The 26773-nt window shown below is 42.9% G+C and overlaps 1 protein-coding gene across 5 annotated transcripts in view; it reads right to left on the bottom strand.

Annotated features, from left to right (window-relative positions):
• LOC131838599 (protein canopy homolog 2) overlaps positions 1 to 26773 on the bottom strand; it is a 38912-nt gene that overhangs the window by 11168 nt on the left and 971 nt on the right. For 3 of the 5 annotated variants that reach the window (XM_059184949.1, XM_059184950.1, XM_059184948.1), the window contains 7 exons: positions 26657 to 26769; positions 26387 to 26502; positions 3126 to 3176; positions 2464 to 2571; positions 1276 to 1341; positions 783 to 914; positions 340 to 528 (listed from right to left, as the gene is read on the bottom strand). In XM_059184949.1, coding sequence (XP_059040932.1) covers positions 340 to 528; positions 783 to 914; positions 1276 to 1341; positions 2464 to 2571; positions 3126 to 3176; positions 26387 to 26502; positions 26657 to 26753 — 759 coding nt within the window. In that variant the 5' untranslated portion in view covers positions 26754 to 26769. Of the gene's footprint in view, positions 1 to 339; positions 529 to 782; positions 915 to 1275; positions 1342 to 2463; positions 2572 to 3125; positions 3177 to 18679; positions 18905 to 24481; positions 24645 to 25014; positions 25112 to 25262; positions 25467 to 26386; positions 26503 to 26656; positions 26770 to 26773 lie in introns of those variants that run through there. The other 2 variants (XM_059184951.1, XM_059184952.1) reach the window with 2 other exon arrangements.

The following is a 26773-nucleotide window of genomic DNA, read 5'->3' as shown; positions in this document are numbered from 1 at the left end:
CTTCCTCTGGGACCCTCCAGTTAAGTTACATCCTTTCCAGTGTTCCAAAAGCCCTGTTTAATACCTCTATTACAGCAAGACTACTGAACTGTAATTTTTTTTACACGTATATCACCCTAACCAAATCAATAAACTTGGTGATAGAAAGCATGTTCTATTTATCTGTGTAATCCTAAGGACTGAAAGAAAGCAAGCCTAAAATAAAAATGTGTTAAATGAGCTTCTAGCATAACTCAGAGAAGTAGTTCTCCTGAAGATTCTACATTCCTTTTTCTTCCTTCACGCTCAAGTTCTTTGAATCTCCACCACACATCAATCATTGCCATCAAAATTTCCTACCTCCCAGTACTTGGTTCGGTTGATACCCTCTGCGTATGCTCGGGCAAAGTTACTTTCACTGTTGAGGGCTGTAATAGCAGCACTGAGCTGAGACATGGGGTGTAGATTGGTAGGGAAGTTGTCCAGCATGGTGACCACATGGGAAGGTAGAGCTGCCCTCTTTGCCCACTCTTTTGAGAGCCAAGACACCTGTGGAAAGGGAGACATTGCTCAGAACACTAGGCAAAGGAAAAGAGGAGAAATAAAAAGACAGTGACATCTGAGTAAAGAAAGTCCAAGAGAATTCAACCCAGTCCACTTATACAGAACTCTGCTGTGATTCCTTCCCCTCACTACACATCCCTATAAACCACCACCCAGAGCCAGATCAGAATTAAGTGTCTGAGATTAGAGAAAGGCAAAGGAGGAAGAGAATGAGAAGGGCCAATAGCTTTCTGCTTTACCTGTTCCTCTGTTGGGATTTGTCCAGTTACCAGCAACCAAAATAAGCCCTCCGGCAGTGGTTCTTCACCCCCTTTAGCCTTGGGCAGCAGTTTCTGGCATTCAGGGATACTGTAGCCTCGGAAACGGATGCCCTTGAGACAGAAGAGTAAGAGGTGCAAATCTTAAATGTATCAGCCTAGAAGTCACATAATGGACTACTCTCACTCTTATTAGACCTTTCAACAAGTTAGAATTTCTAAAGCTTAAAAAAAATTGTTTTTAAAAGCTTAAATCTTCATATAACTTAATTCTGTTTGGTACTTTTAGTTTTACTCATTGATATACTGAAAAAGTAGACTTATTCTTCAGTTATTCCATATGTACCTTATTTTCCATCTTCCAAAACATGAAGGCAGATGCTTTGTTTTCCTTACCCTCACCAGTCTAATCCAGGGTGTGCAAACAGTCAGTAAACTCAGTGATTATTAGTGTTGACATAAGGGTCTCTCTTACCTCATCAGGATCAAGAACTGATGTTTCATATACTAATCCCTTCATGCCTCTCATGCCACCGTACATCTAAAAGAAAAAGACAAGATGTAACCAGTAGTCAGAATAACTCAGACTAGAGCTTGTTAATGTTTCACAAGATCTGAGAGATGAAATGTATTCTCTGACTTACAACACTTCATTTTGGAAAGATTTCTGAGTTAACTAAAAACTTTGTAAGGAAGACCACTAACATTGGAAATGAAAAGTTTAAGCTGAAAAATCATTATCTTTATTTAACTATCCAGTCTTACCTCTCATTCCCACCAACCAAAGTCAACAGAATGGGATCTACAGGAGCGCTTGGGTGGCTCAGACTTAAGGTTAAGCATTTGCCTTAGGCTCTAGTCATGGTCCCAGAGCCCTGGGATTGAGCTCCACTTTGGGAATCTCTGCTCAGCAGGGAGCCTGCTTCTCCCTCTCCCTCTGCCTGCCCCACTCCTCTGCTTGTGCTCTCTGTCCAATAAGTAAGTAAAATCTTAAGAGAAAAAAAAACAAAAACAAAAACGTGATCTATAACAGGAAAAGGAGATAGAGACCACAGACTAAACAGTGTTGGGGAATCATCATCTGAGCTGCTCAGACTCGTCGGGCTGGAGAAGTCATCCTAAAACTGTTCTCATTGGTCTGCTAAAGCTGTGGTATAAATCACAGCATTAATTCTAATAGTCCTGGCCCCAAAAGCTGAGGGACTGGGAAGAATAGAAACTTTATTCATCCCTCCCATAGATAAATTAGGTTAGGCTCAACTATTAAATTCACAGAAAAGAATAGTCTAATTTCTTTTTTTTAAATTTATTTTTATTTTTTTTTAAAGATTTTTATTTATTTATTTGACAGAGAGAGATCACAAGTAGGCAGAGAGGCAGGCAGAGAGAGAGGAGGAAGCAAGCTCCCGGCTGAGCAGAGTCTGATGTGGGACTCGATCCCAGGACCCTGAGATCATGACCTGAGCCGAAGGCAGCGGCTTAACCCACTGAGCCACCCAGGCACCCGAATAGTCTAATTTCTAACGAACATCCTAAGTGCCAACATTTCCATATTTGGGACAGGATGCTTGGATGCTTCTGAATAGCCAGTGAAGAGAATAGTATTTTTTGTTGAGGCACATTACAGAGCTACTTTTTCCAGCCAAAACCCCGTAATCTTTACCATGTCCACAGTGATCTGGCCCACTACCGTCTTGCCATGTTGCTGCCTGAAGGTCTTTATTCTGGCCTGCTCCTTAGGTATCAGGTCAGCCAATATATCTTTCAAATTCTAAAAAGAGAAATAGAGAAGTTAAGTGATGATCAAAGTGTTGATTCTATTTTTCCTACAAAGTAGGTATGTTGAGACTGCTTTTTAAAATCTGGCTTTCTCAATCTGCCAGAGAAAATCAGTCAACTACTGTGCACAGATGAAGATAAAAGAAGTAGAGAGGGAGGGGAATGGGAGAGCTTATTTATTTAATGGCTACCTCAATTTGGGAAGATGAAAAGTTCTGGAGATGGACAGTGGTGACAGTTGTACAATAACATGACTGTACTTACTGTCACTAAACTGTACATGTTAAAATGGAAAACTTTCTGTTATGCATATTTTACTACAACTTAAAAAATTAGGCAAAAATATTTGATATTTCCATCTCACTACACTATTGAATTATTTCTTAAAATAGTAATAATAGTAATAATTTATAACAACAGTAACAACAGACATCTCTTAGAGTTATTTAGGATAATGATGAGAGGCTACGTGGTAACCAACTGCTGCTCCCCACCCCACAATCCCAAGATCAGATTGCCTCAGTGATTCTCCTTTCCAAGCCTTACCGTAGGGGAAGTGCTGGCATGCCGAGCAGCAAGAATAAGACAAGATGCATTCTGCAGAGAAAACACAAAACCTTATGCAACAGTTACTCTTCCCTCCTATAATATTAAAAAGGAGTTATAGTGACTCATCTCTTTTCATCTTAGCCTCCAAGGACAGTCTGACATAAAAAAAGAGCTGTGAAAGGCCCTAAACAGCTTTGAAGGAGTTCTCAGTCTGGAGCAATAGCAGACCTAACTCTGTGTCTTGCATCCATAGCTTTTTTTTTTTTTTTTTTAAAGATTTTATTTATTAATTTGACAGAGAGAAATCACAAGTAGACGGAGAGGCAGCCAGAGAGAGAGGGAAGCAGGCTCCCCGCCGAGCAGAGAGCCCGATGCGGGACTCGATCCCAGGACTCTGAGATCATGACCTGAGCCGAAGGCAGCGGCTTAACCCACTGAGCCACCCAGGCGCCCCTGCATCCATAGCTTTAATAGCATTCCCTGAGGAGAGGCTCCTTCCCATCATCTGGGTTTCTGCCTGGGCTTTGTTAGGCACAGAAAAGGTCAGAGGGGCAATTGTTGGGAGTACCCAGGCCATCCCACTCTAGCTGTCAATTGTTCTGGGTAGGCCTCAGAAAAGCAAATGAGGAAACTGATCAACTACCTCACCCTGCTGGTAAGACCTCTCCTGAATCTAGTCTTTTGGCAGCACTTCAACCCCTCCAGTCTAGAGCAGCCCACAGGCAGAGGCTGCCTTTCACAGGTTTCTGGAAAATGCACAGAGAAAACAGAATACCTACAATGTAACAATGGACAGACCACTCAAAAACAGCATTGGGAAACTAGAAAACTGGAAAATTACATTTCAAGTGCTGAGAGAAAATAATCAAGCTAAAGTTGTATATCCAAGTAAGGAAAAAGTCTCAAAAGAGGGCGAAAAAAAGACATTTCAGAAAAACAAAAGCTGAGTTTATCAGTGACACACCTGTACTAAAGGAATTTTTAAAGATATACTTCAGAACCGTAAAGACAGGTCTGAGATTCAAGGCTATTCTTCACTACAAAGATGAATAGTGTAGCTAACCTATGTTTTCTCTTTAGAGATAGGTTTTTTCCCCCCAAAAGAAAAGTTACTTTCTATGAGAAGACTGCTGAGTTGCAACAGAAAGTTCAACACTGCCTTTGAAAAAGGCAACAATTATACTAGTAACCAGCTATAAAGTTTGACAAGATTAACTTTTCTGCACCAGATTATTTTGAATATAAAATGAGAAAGTCAAACTAAGCCTATTTAACTGGTGTTAAATACCCACCACATATCTCATAGGTTGTCTTGTGATAATTAAATTACAATATTGTGAAAGCACTTTGCAAACTAAAAAAATTACATACACAGACAAACTAATCCAGTAGCAAGATCAAACCTTTCTTCTTTTTGCCAAAAGGCCAGATACACCTTTTCTTGTAGTAACTACTGCACTGTTGTTTGATTGTGTTGAAAATCATTTGAAGCCATAGTACTGTGTAAGTTCTAAAACACCACACGCCTAAGGTGAGAGTTCAGAAAGGCTGGAGATTTTTTATTTTATTTTTTTTTTTAAAGATTTTATTTATTTGACAGAGAGAGATCACAAGTAGGCAGAGAGAGAGGAGGCAGCAGGCTCCCTGCTGAGCAGAGAGCCCGATGCGGGACTCGATCCCAGGACCCTGAGATCATGACCTGAGCCGAAGGCAGCAGCTTAACCCACTGAGCCACCCAGGCGCCCTCTGGAGATTTTTTAGAATTTAGTATTCCACCTTCTGTTGGGGCATCAGGGAGAGCTGAAAAGGGAAGAGATCCTTCAGAAAAGCTGTGTTTTTTGTTTGTTTGTTTGTTTTGTTTTGTTTTAGAGAAGGGGGAGGGGGAAAGGGTGAGGGAGAGAGAATCTTTTCTTCTTTTTTTTAAGATTTTATTTATTTATTTGACACAGAGAGAGAGATCACAAATAGGCAGAGAGGCAGTCAGAGAGAGGGCGAAGCAGGCTCTCTGCCGAGAGAGCCGGACGTGGGGCTTGATCCCGGGACCCTGGGATCATGACCTGAACCAAAGGCAGAGGCTTTTTTTTTTTTTTTTTAAAGATTTTATTTATTTATTTGACAGACAGAGATCACAGGTAGGCAGAGAGGCAGGCAGACAGAGGAAGGGAAGCAGGCTCCCTGATGAGCAGAGAGCCCGATTCGGGGCTCAATCCCAGGACCCTGGGATCATGACCTGAGCCGAAGGCAGAGGCTTTAACCCACTGAGCCAAGCAGGCGCCCCAAGGGAGAGAGAATCTTAAGCAGATTATGCGCCAAGTACAGAGCCAACTGGGGCTTGATCCCACCACCCTGAGATCATGACCTGAGCCAAAATCAAGAGTGTGGAGACTACTTGAGATTGTCTCTCCCTCTGCCCGCCTCCCATCTTCCACACATGCAGCCTCCCTCTAATATAAATAAAATCTTCAAAAACTAACAAGGTTAAAAAAATTTCAAAAATTTAAAACAAACAAACGAATTCAAAGCTAAATTCAGAGAGTACAAGGTAAGTTACTATGCCCCTAAAGTAAAGGGGGCTGCCTCAGCTTTGTTAACCAGGACTGTCTTTAACTCCTTTCATTAACTTCCTAAAGAGTCTCTTCTGGTTCACTGAAGACCATCTGGGCAAAAGTAGGTGGCACAAGTAGGCCTTTAGTCTCTTCACCCTACATGGGGCAAATGGGAATTTGACCTAACACCTAAGAAATAATTTTACCTTTTCTAACTAGTCACCAAAAAGTGAACAAGAGAAAACATGAGAGTAAGTTCTATTCCACGCTCTGTGGTCCCACAGTTCCCCTGTTATAAAAGGGCCACCTCCCAGAGACTGTATCAGCCCTGCAGCAGACCATTCAACTGTGGTTGGTTGGTTGGTTGGTGTGGCAGTTTGGTTCTAAAAAGGCTACAGGGGCACATATCATCTTAAAGAAAGATGTTAAAATCTCCTCATAAATAATTTTTCCACTTTTATTATTATTATTATTATTATTTAAAGATTTTATTTATTTATCAGAGAGAGAGAAGGGGAGAGAGCGAGCACAGGCAGACAGAATGGCAGGCAGAGGCAGAGGGAGAAGCAGGCTCCCTGCTGAGCAAGGAGCCCGATGTGGGACTCGATCCCAGGACGCTGGGATCATGACCTGAGCCGAAGGCAGCTGCTTAACCAACTGAGCCACCCAGGCGTCCCATTTTTCCACTTTTAAATCATCTTTAAGTTTCTATAACGTCAGGGTACCCTGCTGGCTCAGTTGGTAGAGCATCTGACTCTTTTTTTTTTTTTTTTAAAGATTTTATTTATTTATTTGACAGACAGAGATTACAAGTAGGCAGAGAGGCAGGCAGAGAGAGAGAGGAGGAAGCAGGCTCCCTGCTGAGCAGAGCCCAATGTGGGGCTTGATCCCAGGACTCTGAGATCTGACTCTTGATCTGGGGGATTGTGAGTTCTGCTCCATGTTGGGTGTAGAGATTACTTAAAAGTACAATCTTTGGGGCACCTGGGTGGCTCAGATGGTAAAACATCTGCCTTTGGCTCAGGTCATGATCCCAGAGTCCTGGGATGGAGCCCCACATCGGACTTCCTACTCAGTGGGAAGCCTGCTTTCCCTCTCCCACTCCCCCTGCTTATGTTCCTGCTCTTGTTGTCTCTCTCTCTGTCATACAAATAAATAAAATATTTTAGAAATAAAATAAATAAAATATTTAGGGACACCTGGTGTGGCTCAATTGGTTAGGCATCTGCCTTCAGCTTGGGTCGTGATCCCAGGGTCCTGGGATTGAGCCCTGCGTCGGGCTCCCTGCTCCTTGGGGAGCCTGCTTCTCCCTCTCCCTCTGCGGCTCCCCTTGCTTATGCTCTCTGTCGAATAAATAAATAAAATCTTGAAAAAAAAGTAAAAAAAAAAAATCTTAAAAGAAAAAAAAGTTTCTACAATAGCTGGCTGGCTGTATTTTAAGGTTAAATCTTACGGGGGTAAAAAAAAAACACCTATCCAAGGTCAACAAAGAGTGACTGTCCACATCTTAATTTAGATGAAAATGGAGGGGTGCCTGGATGGTTCACTCAGTTAAGCATCTGACTTCAGCTCAGGTCATGATCTCAGGGTTCTGGGATCGAGCCCCACACTGGGCTCTGCACTCAGCAGGAAATCTGCTTGTCCTTCTCCCTCGGACCCTGTCCCCTGCTCATGCTCTCTCAAATAAATAAAATCTTAGAAAAAAAAAAAGAGGAAAATGGAATTCCCTCAGGCTGAAGTCCTTTCTTCCACGAATATGAAGTAAAATAGAACAAAAATAGTTTCTTTCCTCCTTGTGAGAGAACTGCTAGAATTAATGAGCTGCCCTCTTCTTTTACTTCAAGATAAAACAAACAAAAAACAGCAAAAAATGAGGAAATCAGAAAGAAAAGGAAGGCAGATCACCTAACAAGACTGTGAGATGAGACACCATTCAAAGGAATCAGATGGGTCATGACTGCTGCTTTGTTATATTCATTTCTCAGATCTATTTATATGAATGCTACTTTAGGAGAATGCATAGGAAGAGAAACTGAGAACTAAACTATCACCCCACTTCCAACATCAGTGAAGTCTTCATTACCTTTATTTATACAGAGTATCTTTGCCATTTCATGTGAGGAGCTTCAGGAGTAACTTAGAGGGATGATCTCTACTATTCCTGATCTTCATCTGCAACACTTCTTAGCCAGAACTCCAATTTGCAAAGCAACACTAGTTTGTGGATAGCATGGCTATGTAACTATAGAATAAAGCCAGTATATTCTATTTCTAAAGCCCTTTTTTGCCACTTATCACCTGCATGATTCCAGCCAAATCATTTAATGTTTCTATGCCTCAATTTCCTTATCTATAAAATGGGAACAATAATAGTACCTATTTCAAAGGACTGCTGTGAGGATTAATTAAGTCAATACTTAAAAAGCACTTAAAATGACATCTGGCCTAAAGCAAATATTCTGCATTTGTTATAAAATAATTATAAAATTAGGGGTGCCTGGGTAGCTCAGTGGGTTAAAGCCTCTGCCTTCCGCTCAGGTCATGATCCCAGCATCCTTGGGATCGAGCCCCGCACTGGGCTCTCTGCACTGTAGGGAACCTGCTCCCTCTCTCTCTGCCTGGCTCTCTGCCTACTTGTGATCTCTGTCTATCAAATAAATAATAAAATCCTTTAAAAAATTATAAAATTAGGGGCGCCTGGGTGGCTCAGTGGGTTAAGCCGCTGCCTTCGGCTCAGGTCATGTTCTCAGGGTCCTGGGATCGAGCCCCGCATCGGGCTCTCTGCTCAGCGGGGAGCCTGTTTCCTCCTCTCTCTCTCTCACTGCCTGCCTCTCTGCCTACTTGTGATCTCTCTCTGTCAAATAAATGAATAAAATCTTAAAAAAAAATAACATAAAAAATAAAAAAATTTAAAAAAAAAAAAAATTATAAAATTAAACAGTATGTCAATTTTCTCACACCCTTCAGCATCAGGATTAGTCATATTTTTAGCTAACCACGAAAACTAAAGAAATTAAAAGGATTTTTTTTTTTTTTATTTTATTTTATTTATTTATTTGACAGAGAGAGATTACAAGCAGGGAGAGAGAGGGGAGGAAGCAGGCTCCCTGCTGAGCAGAGAGCCCGATGCGGGCCTCGATCCCAGGACCCTGAGATCATGACCTGAGCCGAAGGCAGCGGCTTAACCCACTGAGCCACCCAGGCGCCCAAGAAATTAAAAGGATTTTAAAGGCAGCAATTCGGGGCGCCTGGGTGGCTCAGTGGGTAAAGCCTCTGCCTTCGGCTCAGGTCATGATCTCAGGGTCCTGGGATCGAGCCCCATATCAGGCTCTCTACTCAGCAGAGAGCCTGCTTCCTCCTCTCTCTCTGCTTACCTCTCTGCCTACTTGTGATCTCTCTCTCTGTCAAATAAATAAATAAAATATTAAAAAAAAAATAAAGGCAGCAATTCATGATTTAACCACTGAAAAGGGTAGAATAGGAAAAATTCAAGTTAGAACAATTTTATCTAATGATGTAGAAGACAGAGCACATAACTTGGAATTTGGAAAGGAAACCTGGGTTTAGCTACAGCTCCATTATGAAATAACAGACATCCAAGGCAAAACAACTAACTACCATTGACTCTTGAACAATACAGGAATTAGGGATACAGACCTTCCCCCAACCCACCCCCATGCAGTCAAAAATCTAGATATAACTCTTGACTCTCCCCAAATTTAACTACTAATAGCCTACTGTTGAGAAGCTTTATTGATAATATAAAGTCTATTCATACCTATCTTGTATGTTACATATATTATATACTGTATTCTTATAAAAAAGCTAGAGAAAATGTTACTAAGAAAATCATAAGGAAAAAAACATATTTCCAGTACTGTACTATAAAAAAGCCACATGTAAGTGGACCAGCACAGTTCAAACTATGTTGCTCAAGGGTAAACTGTATTGTTTTCCTTTCCTTCTCCATATTTATTTATTTATTTATTTATTTATTTTTTTAAAGACTTTATTTATTTATTTGACAGAGAGAAATCACAAGTAGGTAGAGAGGCAGGCAGAGAGAGAGAGGAGGAAGCAGGCTCCCTGCTGAGCAGAGAGCCCGATGCGGGACTCGATCCCAGGACCCTGAGATCATGACCTGAGCCGAAGGCAGCGGCTTAACCACTGAGCCACCCAGGCGCCCCCTTCTCCATATTTAGAATAACACTCAAGCTACTTAGCTCAAAGTCTGATAAGTCTAATAAGGACATATGTAAAGGTACTCAAAAGCCTTGCTATTTAAAATATAACTGCCTAGGGGAGCCTGGGTGGCTCAGTGGGTTAAAGCCTTTGTCTTCGGCCCAGGTCATGATCCCAGAGTCCTGGGATCGAGCCCTACATCGGGATCTCTGCTCACCGGGGAGCCTGCTTTCTCCTCTCTCTCTCTCTCTCTGCCTGCCTCTCTGCCTACTTGTGGTCCCTGTCAAATAAATTAAAAAAAAAAAAAAAAAAAAAAAAGTCTTTAAAATATGACTGCCCAGCTGGTAGCATTAGCATTACCTGGAGCTTGTCAGAAATGCAGAATCTTGGGCCTCACCTCAGACCTACTGCATCCAAATCTGCAGTTTAATAAGCTCAAAAGGTGATCTATATGAACAATAAAGTTTGAGATACATACATGGTCTAAAGTGTTAAGCAATGGAACAGAAGGATAAAATGTAGACCCTAGGATGTACAATTACTAAGGATCAGTCTTAAGTCCAGGTTCTGCCACTACCTTGCTGTGTTACCTTGGCTATATGACCTAACTTCTAGGTCTCAGGTTTCACACCTCTAAATTGGTAATAATAAAGCCAATTCTGGGGTAGATAAGTAGACTGTACAAAACAATCTGCATGAAAGCATCTAGAACAGTGCCTTATACATAAGTAAGCTCCAATAAATATGTGTCTCTGGGGTGCCTGGGTGGCTTAGACAGTTGGGTGGCTGCCTTCAGCTCAGGTTAGGATCCTGGGGTTCTGGGATTGGGCCCCACGTCGGGCTCCCTGCTCAGTGGGGAGCCTGCTTCTCTCTCTCCCTCTGCCTGATTGTGCTCTCTCTCTCTGTCAAATACATGGATAAAATCTTTTAAAAATAAAAAATGAAATGAAATAAATATGTGTGTCAGAAAAGTGTTGGCCTATTACCGACCATGTCAAGTGTCACTACCCTCTCCTGTAGTTGGATTCCAGGAAAGAGGCAGTCAGACCTGAGCAAGGGGTAAATGGATAATTCTCTCTACCTGTAGAACAGGAAATAAAGCCCTGATTTCCTTTTTAAGGGCCTTAAAGGCCTCCCGATCAAGAGGGGAGGCATCTCAAGGAAAGAAAACAAATTGAACTACCCAGCAGAACAGACAACTAGAAAGGAGATACTGGAGGACTGTTCTACCCAAGGCTACACACCTCAGTTCTCTATCTCCTAGCTGCCAAAGAAACCTGCTGAATAGCTTTGTATAGGGCATTCAGACTATACTCACTGATGGAACAGGCAGATACAAACTTCTGAGTCATCCCTGAACTTTCACCTACCAGCTCCTCCCCCTAACTCCAAGGTGTGGCAATTAGGCTTTTGCCTTCTGGAGGCAGGCCACGTGTAGAGTCACCCTACTGCAACAGCAGCTGTCAGGTGAATCAGGGAGTCACCTCATTCAATAGGTCAGCTCCTTCATGAGGAGAGATGGAGACAGCTGCTTCCAAAGACAAGGGCCTGGCTCACGTGCCTAACAGCCAGGATTCTCTGCAGGGTGGGGGTAGGGGTATTATAACCACTAAGAGGCTTTGTCAAACCTCAAATGCTGCCACCCCTTGCAAGAACTCTCCTAGTGAGTTTGCTATTATTGATGGAAATGCACTATCATAAAGGGCCAAGAGAAGAAAGGACTAATCAAATAAATAATGCAGGAAATTCTGCCATGCCAAAGACTTGCCTATAAAACTTAGGGTATTTCTGGAATAGGGTTAGCCGAATCACCAAAAATCATCTGAAACTACTTCCTCTGCCCTAAAATTCTAGGAACAAAGGAATCCTATTTGAATAAGTACTTTAAAAAGTGGTTCTTTCTCTCTCATGCTATTACCATCATTGATCCACACCTAGGACCTTTACTTCAAAGGGGAAGAGCCAAATTTTCTTTGGTCCTCCATCCCAGGCACATTTAGAACATGTCCTGCAACATATTTAAGAGCTCCAACATTAGAAGCCTGAGAAAGATGCTCCTGATTTTAATAGAGCCCTTGTCCTTCATTTAAAAAAAAAAAAAAAAAAAAAAAAGATCAGAACTTGCCAAGCCAGAACTGGCTTAGTTGATGAAGCAAACATAATGCACTAATAACTGGCAGGAAAAATCTTGTGCTGCAAAGGCTTCCAATGCAGAAGGAACAACTTGCATTAAGGGAAAAAGAACACACATAGGACAAAGGCTCCTCTCTCCCCAAAACCAGGTCAGAGAACTAAAGCCTTTTAACATCTATGTTTCACTATGGTGATACTGGAAGGCGGCCTGCACTACTTGGTCAGCCCACTTAATAGCCCCAGCACAGCAATCTTCAGATTTCATACTTTGATCCCCTTCATACTCACAGTAGTTTCCTTAATGATTCTACATAACTGTCATTTTCTAACAGACTCTTCCCTAAAGATTTACTCCAAGGAAGACCACCAAAGACCTCAGAAAAGAATCAAGAGTCCTAATTTTCCTTTCAATAGAAATCCTTGGGGCGCCTGGGTGGCTCAGTCAGTTAACCGTCTGCCTTTGGCTCTGGTCATGATCCCAGGGTCCTGGGATCGAGCCGCGCATTGGGCTCCCTGCTCAGCGGAAAGCCTGCTTCTCCTTTTCCCTCTGCCTGCTGCTCTGCTTACTTGTGATCTCTCTCTGTTGAATAAATAAATAAAATCTTAAAAAAGAAAAGAAAAGAAATCCTTACCATTCTTTAACAAATATTTTCTGAACATCTACTTATTCTATACACATTACATATATACTACTGAATATAGTCTACAGGATCTGCTGTCCTACTAGTTTTTGGGGAACGAGAAACTGCTCTCACTTCTACCAGGAGTAAACAAATTTTAGTGCCTAGCACTTTGGTTCAGAAATTTACAAGAAACTTCCCTTTCTTTCTTTCTAAGATTTTATTTACCAGAGAGAGAAAGAGAGAGCACACACAAGCAGGGGGAGTGGCAGGCAGAGAGAGAAGCAGGCTCTTTGCTAAGCAAGAAGCCCAATGCAGGACTTGATCCCAGGACTTTGGGATCGTACAACTGAGTTGGACATGAACCGACTGAGCCATCCAGGCATCCCAAGAAACTTTTCTAAAGGCATTTGAAAAAAGGCCTAGGTAAACAAACCTAGAGAAAATAGCCTAATGAACTATTGCTTAAAATAGTCACTTTTGAAGTCCATTTTAAAAATAATCACAAAGGGGCGCCTGAATGGCTCAGTGGGTTAGAGCCTCTGCCTTTGGCTCAGGTCATGGTCCCAGGGTCCTGGGATCGAGCCCCACATCGAGCTCTCTGCTCAGCGGGAAGCCTGCTTCCTCCTCTCTCTCTCTCTGCCTGCCTCTCTGCCGGCTTGTGATCTCTGTCAAATAAATAAATAAATAAAATCTTTAAAAATAATAATAGTAATAATAATCAAAAAAAGCCCAAATACTCAAAAATTTCATATATACATTCTCCAAGTTGCAAATAAAAAGTCCTGCATGTGGCTTTACTGGCCCAACAGAAGGGGACCACAAGGCACTATCAGTCAACAGAAGTCCTTGAAAAACAAAACAAAACAACAAACAAGTTTCCAGATCCCATCTCAATGTTGCTGAACAAGAATTTGGAAGACAGGATTCATGAACGTGCAATGTGAACAGGTAACCCACGTGATGATGCCCACTGTGAACTTACAGAACTTTCATTTTTTAATTATTATTTTTCTTCTTTTATTTTTTTTAAAGATTTTATTTATTTATTTGACAGAGAGAGATCACAAGTAGACAGAGAGGCAGGCAGAGAGAGAGAGAGGAGGAAGCAGGCTCCCCGCCGAGCAGAGAGCCCGATGTGGGACTCGATCCCAGGACCCTGAGATCATGACCTGAGCCGAAGGCAGTGACCTAACCCACTAAGCCACCCAGGCGCCCCTATTTTTCTTCTTTTAATATATTTTTTAGATTTATTTATTTACTTATTTATACGAAAGAGGGATAGAGACAGCGAGAGAAAGAGCACAAGTGGAATGAAGGGCAGAGGGAGAAGCACACTCCCCACTTAGCATGGAGCCCAACATAGGGCTCAAACCTGGGATCCCAGGATCATGACCTGAGCCCAAGGGAGATGCTCAACCAACTGAGCTACCCAGGTGCCCCTATTTATTATTTTTCATTCCTTTTTTTTAGTGGGGGTGAAGGAGAGAGAAAGAATCTCAAGCAGGCTCCATGTCCAGCACTGAGCCCAACTTGGGGCTTGATCTCATAACCCTGAGATCATGACCTGAGTCAAAATCAAGAATCAGGGTGCCTGGGTGGCTCAGTGGGTTAAGCTGCTGCCTTTGGCTCGGGTCATGATCTCAGGGTCCTGAGATCGAGTCCTGCATCGGGCTCTCTGCTCAGCGGGGAGCCTGCTTCCTCCTCTCTCTCTCTCTGCCTACTTGTGATCTCTCTCTGTCAAATAAATAAATAAAATCTTTAAAAAAAAAATCAAGAATCAGGTGATTAAACAACTTAGCCACCCAGGCACCCCAAGAACTTTCAAAATGATAATGTGTTAAAAGAAATACAGGGATCTATGGGGCGCCTGGGTGGCTCAGTGGGTTAAAGCCTCTGCCTCTGGCTCAGGTCATGATCCCAGAGTCTGGGATTGAGCCCCGCATCCAGCTCTCTGCTCGCTGGGGAGCCTGCTTCCCTCCCTCTCTCTCTGCCTACTTGTGATCTCTGTCAAATAAATAAATAAAATCTTTTTAAAAAAAAAAATAGAAAAGAAAAAGAAATACAGGGATCTAGGGGTGCCTGGGTGGCTCCGGAGGATGGGCATCTGCTTTCAGCTCAGGCCATGATCCTGGAGTCCCTAGATCAGGCCCCACTTCAGGCTCCTTGCTCAGTGAGGAGTCTGTTTCTCCCTCTGCCCCTCACCCTGCTCTCTCATGCTCGCTCGCTCTCAAATTAATAAATAAAATCTTAAAAAAAGAAAGAAAGAAAGAAATACAGGGACCTAAAGAATTTGGGCAGTTCAGGAGCACTGGCTCAGTCATGGGTGTGCAACTCTTGATCTTGGGGTCATGAATTCGTGCCCCACATAGAGATTGCTTAAAAACAAAAACTGAAGGGAAAAAAAAAAAAAAGAATTTGGGCAGTTGAGGAAAAAACTGAAAGCCCCTCAAATATTCAGAAACCCATTGTTAGCTTTGCTTCACTGTTTCAAACTTCACTGACCTACTCAACTCTATTGCATAAAGCACTGAAACAGGGCAAAAAGAATTACGGAGCTTTAGAGAGATGTACCACATCTGGCTTCCTGCCTTCTGCCCACTTGGATTCTAAGAAACAGAAATGCCAGCGTTCCCATCTAATGATCTACTTCAGCACTGCTCACCTCACTGCTTCCTCATACCCATATATTCATCTGTTACCAATCTAAAGGCCACTAGGAAGGACAAATGCAATCATCCCACCATTAGCACATGAGGAGGCTTTACTTTCTATTTTTTATCTTTAGCCCACCTAGTAAGCATCAAGGAACTGACATCACTTTGGGTAGGCTAATAATCAAAGTTAAGATATACAGATGTGGGCACCTGCCTTTAAAAGTTCTAGGCTGGGGGCACCTGGGTGGCTCAGTGGGTTAAGCCGCTGCCTTCGGCTCAGGTCATGATCTCAGGGTCCTGGGATCGAGTCCCACATCGGGCTTTCTGCTCAGCAGGGAGCCTGCTTCCCTCTCTCTCTCTGCCTGCCTCTCTGTCTACTGTGATCTCTGTCAAATAAACAAATAAAATCTTTTTTTTTTTTTTAAAGATTATTTATTTATTTATTTGACAGAGAGAAATCACAAGTAGGCAGAGAGGCAGGCAGAGAGAGGAGAGGAGGAAGCAGGCTCCCCGCTGAGCAGAGAGCCCAATGCGGGACTCGATCCCAGGACCCTGAGATCATGACCTGAGCCGAAGGCAGCGGCCCAACCCACTGAGCCACCCAGGCGCCCTAAACAAATAAAATCTTTAAAAAAAAAAGTTCTAGACTGTAAAGGGTGCCTGGCTGGTTTAGTTGGAAGAGCATATGACTCTTTTGATCTTGGGGTCGTGGGTTCAAGCCCTATGTTGGGTGTAGAGATTACTTAAATAAATAAACTTTAAAAAAATGTTTAAAAAATAAAAATAAAAATAAAAGTTCTGGGCTGTAAGCCTAACTAACATTTCACAGAAAAAACTGACTTAGTTTTGTTGAACCCAATTTCAGAATAGGATTTTTTTTTTTTAAGATTTTTATTTATTTATTTGACAGAGAGTTCACAAGTAGGCAGAGGCAGGCGGACAGAGAGGGGGAAGCAGGTTCCCCGCTTAACAGAGAGCCCAATGTGGGACTCAATCCCAGGACCTGAGATCATGACCCGAGCTGAAGGCAGTGGCTTAACCCACTGAGCCACCCAGGCGCCCCTCAGACTACGATTTATATAAATGCTCAGTGGTGTAGGTCTACTATAAAGGAATTAATGGGTATTCATTTAAGTGTCTTGAAAAGGTCTAGAAATAACATAAAAATACTTTTGTCTTGATTTTCTCAAAATCATTGAACATCCTAGCTTGGAAGAGCAATTCTCAATGGTACAGGAAGTAACTAGAATTTGTTAAGTCACACTGGTGTTAAGAGTCCAGAAGTGAATTGGTAGCCATACTCTAACTCCCAACCCAAATCCAAACCCAGATCACATGTGAAAAAGTAATACATCACAAAGCTAAGGCACCCACAGCTGATACTAAGGTCACTGCTAAGTATAAGTTCACTTGGGTAAATAAGAAATCAAATAATCTGGAAGCTCTGAATTCGTCTCTTTCCAATTCAGGTGTTCATTGAATTACCTAAAAGTAAGTTAGGTGGAACAACACAACAATGACTGGCATTTGTGTCACCTAGCAAGGTTAAAAAAAAAAAAAGTCTTCTGAGAAAAGTGAAACTATATCTGACCTTGAGAATCAAAGTGGTAGGTGTCAGTTCTTCCAGATCAGAAAACTATTTATTTTTGCCTTTCAAAGCCTACCTTAACACTTACCAGCAAAAGTAAAACTGAGTACCACTTAAGCTGCAAATCTGGAAAACACAGGTAGGTACTAACAATGCTGACAAACTGAACAGGCTTCCTGGTATCCTGGTCATTCTACTTAGATCTCAGGAAATTTCCACTCCTGCATTTTTTGGGCTTTGCTCGTTTTAAGGGTCAAAGCCTTCAAATAGCTTCCAAGTTACTGGGATCCTCAGGTTCATATATAACAGTGAAGTAAACAAAACAATAATGATTCTACAATTATGTAGTCACCCCAAAAGCTTTCTGGACTTCCCCAGAGGCTTACAAGATAAAGTAAATTCAAAAGGTAAATTCTAAAAGCTTTTTCAAATTCACTGAAGATTTAGATTATCTATGTGGTCTGGGTTAGGAGCTCTGGAATGAGCTAATTATAGTGTCATGTCCCCTATTCTGCCAAAACACTATCTAGAACTTGCTTCATTTCCCAAGAGGCTTCCTTACCCTGTTCCCTGGCAGCAGAAGAAGCAACAGTCAAGTAAGACAAGTGTCTCCCAAATGATCAGCCTCCACCTTGCTGCTGGGTACCTGGAAGAACCCCAGTGTAAATTCTACAGGCTTCACCTTATCTGCCAACCATGCAATATAACACGCAAAACCATTCTAAGATTTTCCTTTCCTTCAGGTGCTGGCAGCTTTAATCTGCAGAAGAGAAAGTATAAACTCTTTGCAGAAGTCAAGGTCACTTGTGGGACTGTCCCTGCCTGGATTGAGAGGACTGGGACTCCCCCCTTAACAGAGAAGTTTCTCTATTTAAAGAGCTAAGTTACCCAGAGACAAAAGTCCTGGCAATCTGAAATTTAAAGCACCATTACCTGCAACAAGATTCCTATGATCCAAAGTTAACAAAATTCAAATAAATTAGGGCCTCAAAGAATGGACTCTCTTCTGGGTAGACTTAAAAGCAATAGCTAAACCTGAGCGAGCAAGTAGTAGTAGGTCATGTGACTTTAGCAGTACTGTATCCTGCCCAGTATCTTCACTTAATTGGCCTGCAGTTTGAAGGAACAATCTTTCTGGTTCTTTCTCCAATCATATGTGATAACCATGCAGAAGGTCTTACAGAAGGGCTCCACCCTACCCAAGCTCCTCCTATGTGAAGAGTAAGTGCAAGAGTCCCAAGGACAAAGAGGACCTGAGTCCCACTCCACTAGCAGGAACTACTAAAGCTTGGTCCCTGAAAGCTTCAAAAATTGGGTTGGTGAAATGGAAAAAGGCAGTTTAGAAACCGACAAGGCTCTCTCTACAAGGCGGAAGCCGAAATTAGTCACTGCTCCATCTCTGGCCCTGGGACAGTGAGCACATCTGTTCACTCCTGCCACTTCTCCTAACCCCGCACCCCCTCCTCCAAGCAGGCCTCTTCCCTAACTCCAATGGAACAGAACACCTATGTTCTCCACTGGCAGCTCCCTTTTTTTACATGGCTCTTCCACCCTAGACATGCGGGTGTCTGTAGGGTCCGAGCTCTCCACCCGCCCAAGACCGCACGCCGGGGGCGGGCAGGGCTCTCTTCACCCCCAGGCGCAGAAGGCCAGCGTAGCACATGGTCCTGAGAGCCCCACAGTGGGCTGGCGACCAGCCAAGAGCAGGGCCCCTTTAAGGCTCGCGGGGGTGCGTCTGGGTAGGGGAGGGAGACCCCGCGCTGGAGGGCCTGCAGTCGCCTCAGCCCCACCCTGGGGCCGCGCGCTCCCTCCCATAGTTGCTCACCTTGGCTCCCAAGAGCCGGGCGGCCGCAGTGAGTAAAGCCATGACGGGCGAACTCGGGGATCTGGCGGGGAGGGAAGGAGGGGAAAGCGCTGCGGCAAGAACGGGAGCTGCAGCCGCTGCACCAAAGGCCGCGCCGACGGGTGGACAAGGTTGAAAGGAGGTGGCTGAGGGAAAGGGTAGACAAACCGGCGGCGGCGCCCAGCCCGGGGTCCTCAGTGAGGCCCCGCCCACTGCCCGAACTCGCTCCCGCCCCTCTCAGGGGACTCGCCTCGGGCTCGGCCATTGGTCCGGTGTATGTGGGGGCGGGACCTGAGCGGTTGACAGCAGTTGTGGAGGGCAGGATTGGATCGCCTGGGTTAGGCTAATTAGGGATAGGCGCGCGGGGTGGGGGTGACGTGTAGGTGACTAAATAAGTGCCTGATAAGTCAGTTAACTTCCTTCTTAGGCTTCCCTTCTTGCCTTTAATACATTTGGGGTTTGTTCTGAGGTGAATATGAGAGAAAAAGGTCCCAAGGACTCCGACCTTAGAAGGCCCTCGGAAGCCAATCCCTTAATATTCTATCACAGCTACTGATCATTTACTGCTCCTCCTACCCATTGGCACGATTTCGTGATGAATGTCTTTGGTCAATGACTTAATGGCCATAGAGGTGACGTCACGTGGACAGAAGCTATGATGCCAGAGTTGGCTGCCTGGTGACAATTTGAGGTCAGCAGAGGCCATGGTATTAATAGGTACGAACAGACCCCAATATGTGGAGAATGAAAGCAAAGGCAGGAGCCTGAGTATCCAGTGCTCTTTATGGGCTGTCAGTTTGGCATCCAGTGTAGGGAAATTGAAGTCTTACAAATGCCAAGGGCACTTGGCTGGCTCAGTCAGTGGATCATGCCACTATTGATATCGGGGTTGTAGGCTGGAGCCTTATCTTGGGTGTAGAAATTACTTAAACAAAATCATAAAAAAAAATAATAATAATAAATAAATAAAACAAAACATGGGTTTCCATCACAGGCTAGAACCTCTAGGTCCTGGGCATTATTCTCATTGCCACTCCAGTCACATGAACCCATGCAGCCAGCCCACCCATCTAGCCATAAGATCAAAAGCTGCAGACTACCCCACATTCAAAATCAGGCATTAAGCACCCTCTCTTTTTGTCACATCACTCCCACTGGGCCTCTGGACCCCTTCTCTTACTTGGCTGTCTTCTATATACCCTTATCATATGCTTCCCAGAGACCATTAAATGAACCACAGTACTAAAGTGACCTTCCACATCACTCTTGACTAACTCCTCTAGCTAGACAAGAAGAACCTTAGAACCTTTCTACTGCCCAAGAATATCATTGTCATTGACCAAGGGGCAGAGAACTGACCCAAGGACCAGGACACCTTATCTATAATCCAGGCCCCAAATGAACAGTCCTTTTATCTCTTCACATAGCGGTAATAAGATTCAGAAGTCTCAGTGCCATTTAACCAGGTTTAGATAGACCTACTTTATAAAGAAACTAGTTTATATTTTGGAGTTGGGGAAAGAGAAGGAAAACCACCATTTTCTCTTCCCAAGTTACCTTGGACTAGCTTCACACCTACCAACCAATACTCCTTTGGCTTGGGGATCAGATAGGTAGGTCTTAGGAAAGAACTTCAAAAAGAGAAGCCAAGCAGAGCCCCAAAGGAACACTGACCTCAACTACCTTCTCGGTGACTTCAAAGCACCACTGATCAATATTTGCTCCCAATTTAGCATCTCACAGAGGATTTCCTCCTACCCTAGAATAGTCTGACCTGATTTCTGCTCTCTGGTTAATCATCCACAGAGACTAACCAGCTGACCAGAAGCTTGAACTCCAGTGCCCCGAAAAGACAGGAGGCATTCTCAGGGTGAGGCTACCAAAGTGATAATAATAATAATTGTTATTCTATATATTATCATTAGAGATTTTATTTTTAAGTAATATATATGCCCAATGTGGGGCTCGAACTCAGAACCCTGAGATCAAGAGTCTCACTTTACCTAGTGAACCAGACAGGTGTCCCCCCACCCCCACCCCAAAGAGATAATCATTGAGTGTCTTTAAGGGTAACCTACTTTGGGGCTCTAATGATTGGAGGGAGGGTGGGAAACAGCAATGCTCTAAGCCTCTTGACACTGTATTTTGGAGTTTAGTGTTACAAAGGCTTTATGGACTTGTTTTGAAGTTGTTTAGTCCAGACATCCACTAACATAAAGCCAGTGGGAAAGGCCAGGGATGAGAAGGACTAAATGCTACCTCCCAGAATCTAGCTTAGAATCAGTTTCTAAATGTGAGTGGGACCTGGGGAGGAGAGAAGAAAGTTAAGGCAGGATTGGCTCAACTAAAGCAGCCAAATGAGCTTTAGGTCCAAATACACCTAAGTGCCGCAGGAGAGGGGCAATGCATAGAAGGCTGACAATTGAGGTCATCTTGACCTTGGCAGGACCTCTTTTTAAAATGGACAGGGGCAATGGTGCCCCCTCGTGGCTAAGGGTAAGTGAGAAAATGCAATCTAAACTTCAACTGAAACTGCCTATTTCAGTCGGTCTCCTGTATTTAACAAGTAATACCTTAAATTTATTGAATACTTAAAATTTCTAGGTACTATCTAAACGTGGTACATGCCTTATCTTAATTAATCTTCACAACAACAACTCTAAGGGATGTAGATAATAGGATCTCCACAGAGCAGAAAACCAAGGTTTAGATAAAGTATCCTGCTGAGGATCATAGTTTGTGATTGGCCTAAAGCTGTATCTTAACTACTAAGCTGTATTGTTTATATGGTGATGACTGTGAATTATCAGCTGCAACTCTGAGTCATTGTTAACTGTCTCCTGGGCACGCCAGCTCAATGTGTTCTATGAAGTATTTTACAAAATAAGAACTATAGTCTTACTTATCTATAAAACTTTTGTACATTAATACCTGGAAATACAGGATAAATCATGACCCTCCCAGAATACATACAGGTAGGAAAAACAAACAGCACCTAAAGTGACCAGGGGTAGAATGGCTTCTTATTACAAGGAATAATCAGTCTGGAGAAATAGCTTACAGGAGGTATGATGCCTTTTTGGTGTTGATTATTAGAGTCAGAGGGCATGTATTCAAACTTGGGAGGTAGTTTTCAAACAAATAAAAGTACTAGTGTATACAGGCACTGGGGACTACATGGAGACTCAACTATAGGGAGTGAAATGTAGCAGAAAGACCACTGGCCCAGGAGTAAGACGATCACTAAGACTAAAGTCTTGGCTCCCCAAGACACAGTCCCTTTGAGCTTAGTTTCTTCATCTGTAAAATGGGAGTAACATTTATTTGTTAGAATTGTATAGGTTAAATAAGGTGTATGTGCTTGTTATAGGAGGATTCACCATATACTAGTTCTTTTACCCTTGCGATTCATCTGTGTCCTATATTTAAAGGATAATCTTATCCCTGCTCTGAATCCTTTTTAATAGCATAAAACCCCTCTAAATCAAATTTTTTTTTTAATTTTTAAAGATTTTAATTATTTGAGTGATTTAAAGGGAGAGCATGAACAGGGAGAGAGGGAGAAGCAGGCTCCCCACTGAGCAGGGGCCTGATGCGGGGCTCAATGCAGGACCCTGGGATGATGACCTGAGCCGAAGACAGACGCTTAACAGACTGAGCCACACAGTAGCCCCTAAAACTTTTAAAGAACTAGATTTTCACATAATAAATTTGCTTAGTCACATCCAGATCTCATTTAATACTATGTCTGAGGATGTTTCTTTAAGTTCTAACATTTTACTGATAAACTCATTTAGAAGATATCTAAAGCTTAAGGTGTAATCAGGTATGCAAAGTTACTATTTGATCTACCAAATAATGAGCTAGAATAATTTGTTGTAGGGAACCTCCAGAACGGTTCAGATAAATTGGTGGATTCCTTGTGGTAACCTGTGAAATGAATAAAGAACTGTGTAAACTCCTAACTGAGGATCAAGTCAAGGACAATATGTCCACTCTTCCCTATGTAGGACACACCCCTGTGTAGCAATGGCAAGGATTCTTGGGCAGGAGAGTTCTTAACAGCTGTGTCTTGACAGACTAGTGAGGTGTATCACTATTAATTTATTGTCAGCTAACAGTATTTTATTAAAACTTGTAAATAATTTGCTTTTTTGTACATTAACACAATTTCGAGTTTCCTATAAGAGTATTCTCAGACTTCTGATAAGCTTTCTTTTTTTTTTTTTTTTTTAAAGATTTTATTTATTTATTTGACAGAGAGAGATCACAAGTAGACAGAGAGGCAGGCAGAGAAAGAGAGAGGAGGAAGCAGGCTCCCCGCCGAGCAAAGAGCCCGATGCGGGACTCGATCCCAGGACCCTGAGATCATGACCTGAGCCGAAGGCAGCGGCTTAACCCACTGAGCCACCCAGGCGCCCTCTGATAAGCTTTCTGATAGAAGAGTAAGTTTTCAGACACAAAACAATGGACAGAATCCTGGGTATACTACAGGGGTATGAAGCATGTGAACATTATTCATATGCAACATAGAAAAAATGGTTAGTGACAGCTGGTCTGGAAAATGGACTTGACAGGATATAGCATTTCTTGTGTCTGATGAGAGAAGAAGGAATTAACACTAGACCCTGAGTTTAGTTGTCAACTAATATCAGGATACTTGCTCTGAACTAGTTCATGTGTTAGATTTCATAGGGATTTGTGGTACAAAAAAGCTTCGTTGAACCTGTTCACTTTGTGTGCCAGGCTTAGTGCAAGGTATTAAGAGAAAAAAAGATTTAAAATAGAAGCTACTTTACACCTCTATTTGATCAGACTGACACTTGGGAACATTAGCTTATTGATCCAATTTTGCCACTACAGAACTTCAAGACTGGTGGTATCTCTGGGCTTCAGCTTCTTCATCTGTAAAATGGGCAGAGGTGAACTAGATGACCTGCGAAGTCTCTTAGATTCTAAAACGCGTAATTTAAAAAGTCTTCAAAATGTTTATTCAGGTGTTCTTTCCCTGAGGCATTCCCGGGATAGAAATGTTCCATTCCAAACCCTGAGAGAGACACACCTCTGGATCAGAGGTGTTTAGAAGCTCCTTATAGAAGGTATCATCCCTATAGGTTTTCATCCCTATGCAGTACAGAATCTCTACACATAAAAAGTGGGGACAGACTTACAGTCCAGGGTGACAGATGGAGATGATAAAGGTATACTTTAATGTTGCAGTTGGCATCAAGATCTAAAAGCTTAGGTCAGTAAGCAAGGGCCTTCGTTAAATAACACTCCTTACCTCATCTCTCCCTATCTGATAGAGCCCTTACGTTTCAGATGAGTTGATCATATCCATTTCCCCTTTCTGTCTGCTACTGCTGATCCCTCCGTCTGGAAGGGCAGGGAGGGGAGAATAATGCATGTCCATTATTTCAAGACCAAGCTCTGTCTTACTTTGTTTCATCGGTATAAATACAAGTAATTTCTAGAATCCCATACTACCACACACTTACCTATGTTCCCTTGCTTATTCACAGAAGCTCCTCTTCTCACCACGATTAGTCTCTAAACACATGGTACTGAGTAAGCACTGGTAAGTGCTTATCTAGTTTGTGAGTCCAGCAGGAATCTCAGATGGCAAAACAAAGAAAGCCTCAGACTCCTCCTACCTCCATGCTTTTCAAATACTTCACCATTTCCAAAGCTCCTCCTTCCCTTTCCTTTCCTATTGGGAATCCCCTATCTTTAAACCTAATATAAGGATTAATGCTGGGTATGAAAAGACAACACAGTCCATACTTTTGGTTTCACAATTTTTCAGTTCATTTCAATAAAAACATAATATAAAAGGCATTGCCACCCTCTTCCCCTCCTGGGGGTGATCCATCAAGCCTGTCAGTCTGGGCCGCTCCAGTAGTTCAAAGCTCATCATGCGATATGTGCAGGGCATGGTCACAAAGATCTGCAAATAGCACATAACAATTTCAAGGAAAATGCCACTCTCATATCGATATATGCCACTATCGAGAAAATACCCAAAACCAAACTAGCACACACCAACCATCATTTCTCAGAGCATATCCTTTTCAATGACAAAACATTCCCACTATCCTCTCACCTGTAGCTCAGGCGAGGGAGCCACAAATCCTAAAAGCTGACAGGAAGAGAATGGAGAGGAAGAACCCAAGTCCCTAAGTCATAAGTAATAGAAGCCATGTCTGGAGCTACTATCAGAGAATGGGGCATGGGGGCGGGAGGTGGAGGAACATGCTAGGGAATGTGCCGGGTTCCAAAGGGCTGTGAAGACTGGCAATAAAATAAGAGTAGTTTACCTGTTCGCTTACTACAAAGTTTGTCTTTAACATTGTCAGCCTCTCGGGAAAAGAATTCAATGAGTTCATCCTCATATTCCTCCACAATGCTCTCACACTGTCAACCCAAGGGAGAAATGAGTGAGAGAGGGCAGCAAGAAGAAGCCTCCAGAGAGGAGGAGGAGGAGGATGTTAGCAGAGCTTGCCACTTGGGCTCTCCAGTAACTCCCCGAATCTTCAAAAACCAGCTACCCTCTCCCAAAGCTCACCGCAAACTTGAGAGTGCCACTGATGTCTGAATCAATTCGGATGCCCTGTAGGTCCAGTTCATTGGATTCTCCATTCCGGCCCACTACACGTACATAGTTCTTGCGGTGGGTGGAAGGGTCAATCTGCTCCCCATACTCCTTCATCCGGTCACATACCTCCTCTAGCAGCTCTGTGAGGTGGGCCTCTGAGCGAGCATAAGGCACCTAGAAATGTCCTCAGCCTTGGGTCACATTCTTCTACGTCTGTACATTAGTAATTTATATCCTTACTTTTCCTTCCAAATCTAGTTTGATCAACTTATCCTAGAATGCCTTAATTAAAAACAACAGAATTCATCTGTATAGTTCCAAAGTGCTTTCAAATATGTGATCTTATTTTACCTCATATACTAGATGCAAGCTAATGGTTTTATTTTATTTCTTTGTATTAAATGAGACTAAAACCTATCCTCAACAGGAGCATTAGAGAGGTGGTATAGGCTTTGAGGATAACAATTATTAAAGCATCTCACAGACATTGTAGCCTTAAGTTTTCTTTTTTTTCTTTTTTTTTTTTTTTTTAAATTTATTTATTTGAGAGAGAGACAGTGAGAAAGAGCATGAGTGAGGAGAAAGTCAGAGGGAGAAGCAGACTCCCCATGGAGCTGGGCGCCTGATGCGGGACTCGATCCCAGGATTCCAGGATCATGACCTGAGCCGAAGGCAGTCGTCCAACCAACTGAGCCACCCAGGTGTCCCAAGTTTTCTTTATATACTGCTCATTAGATACAGCTTTGCGTATTTGTGTTATGTTTTCAACTAAAACACAGATTTCCTAAATACGAGGCTAAGACCTTCTCTTTCTATTTTGAATGAATGTACATATACGATTATGCCATAGTGAAAACATGAGTGACATGAATGAAGGATGTGGAGAAGGGTGCTGATCTGGGTTTGCTGACAACAAACCACAGCAGAAATAAAGTCTAAAGGTTTGGGACCAGGAAACACGTGCAGCCTTATCTTTTAGCTACCTCTCTGGGTCAATGTTTTCTTCACTTCTATTAAACCAAGGTTCTTAATTAGTCGAGTTCTCATTCAAAGTCCGAGTGAGCTACTTTATTTGGGGGAAGAGTAACAGTTACCTCCACCACTGACTGGCTGCCATCCGGATTAATTCGGAAAGAGCCCATCTGAATGGTCTTCTTGGGATCCACCTGGGCAATTTCCCACTCTAGTTCATCCACCAGAGCCCTGCAAGCTGGTGGGAGGGGAGAGAGAGGAGAAGGAAGGAAAGGAGAAAGTAATCACCAGGGATTTCCATTCATCTTTCTCCCAGGCCCTGGATCTCATGCTCTCCCAAGGCTCTGTCTTCTCCACCCTCCTTCTCTCACTTTTTCTCTTTGTCCCCTTACCTCCACAGTGTAGATCCTGGCTCCTTCGAGCCCAGGCAGTTCCCAGCAGGGCCCCCAGAAGCAGGGCCAGACAACCCCAGCCTTTCATCTTTAGCATAACGGGGTTGCTCCACCTGG

Source organism: Mustela lutreola, chromosome 8, assembly GCF_030435805.1.
Source record: "Mustela lutreola isolate mMusLut2 chromosome 8, mMusLut2.pri, whole genome shotgun sequence".
Lineage (NCBI taxonomy): Eukaryota > Metazoa > Chordata > Mammalia > Carnivora > Mustelidae > Mustela > Mustela lutreola.
The sequence above is the reverse complement of the archived record's forward strand: the minus strand, read 5'-3'. Positions and strand labels throughout refer to the sequence as shown.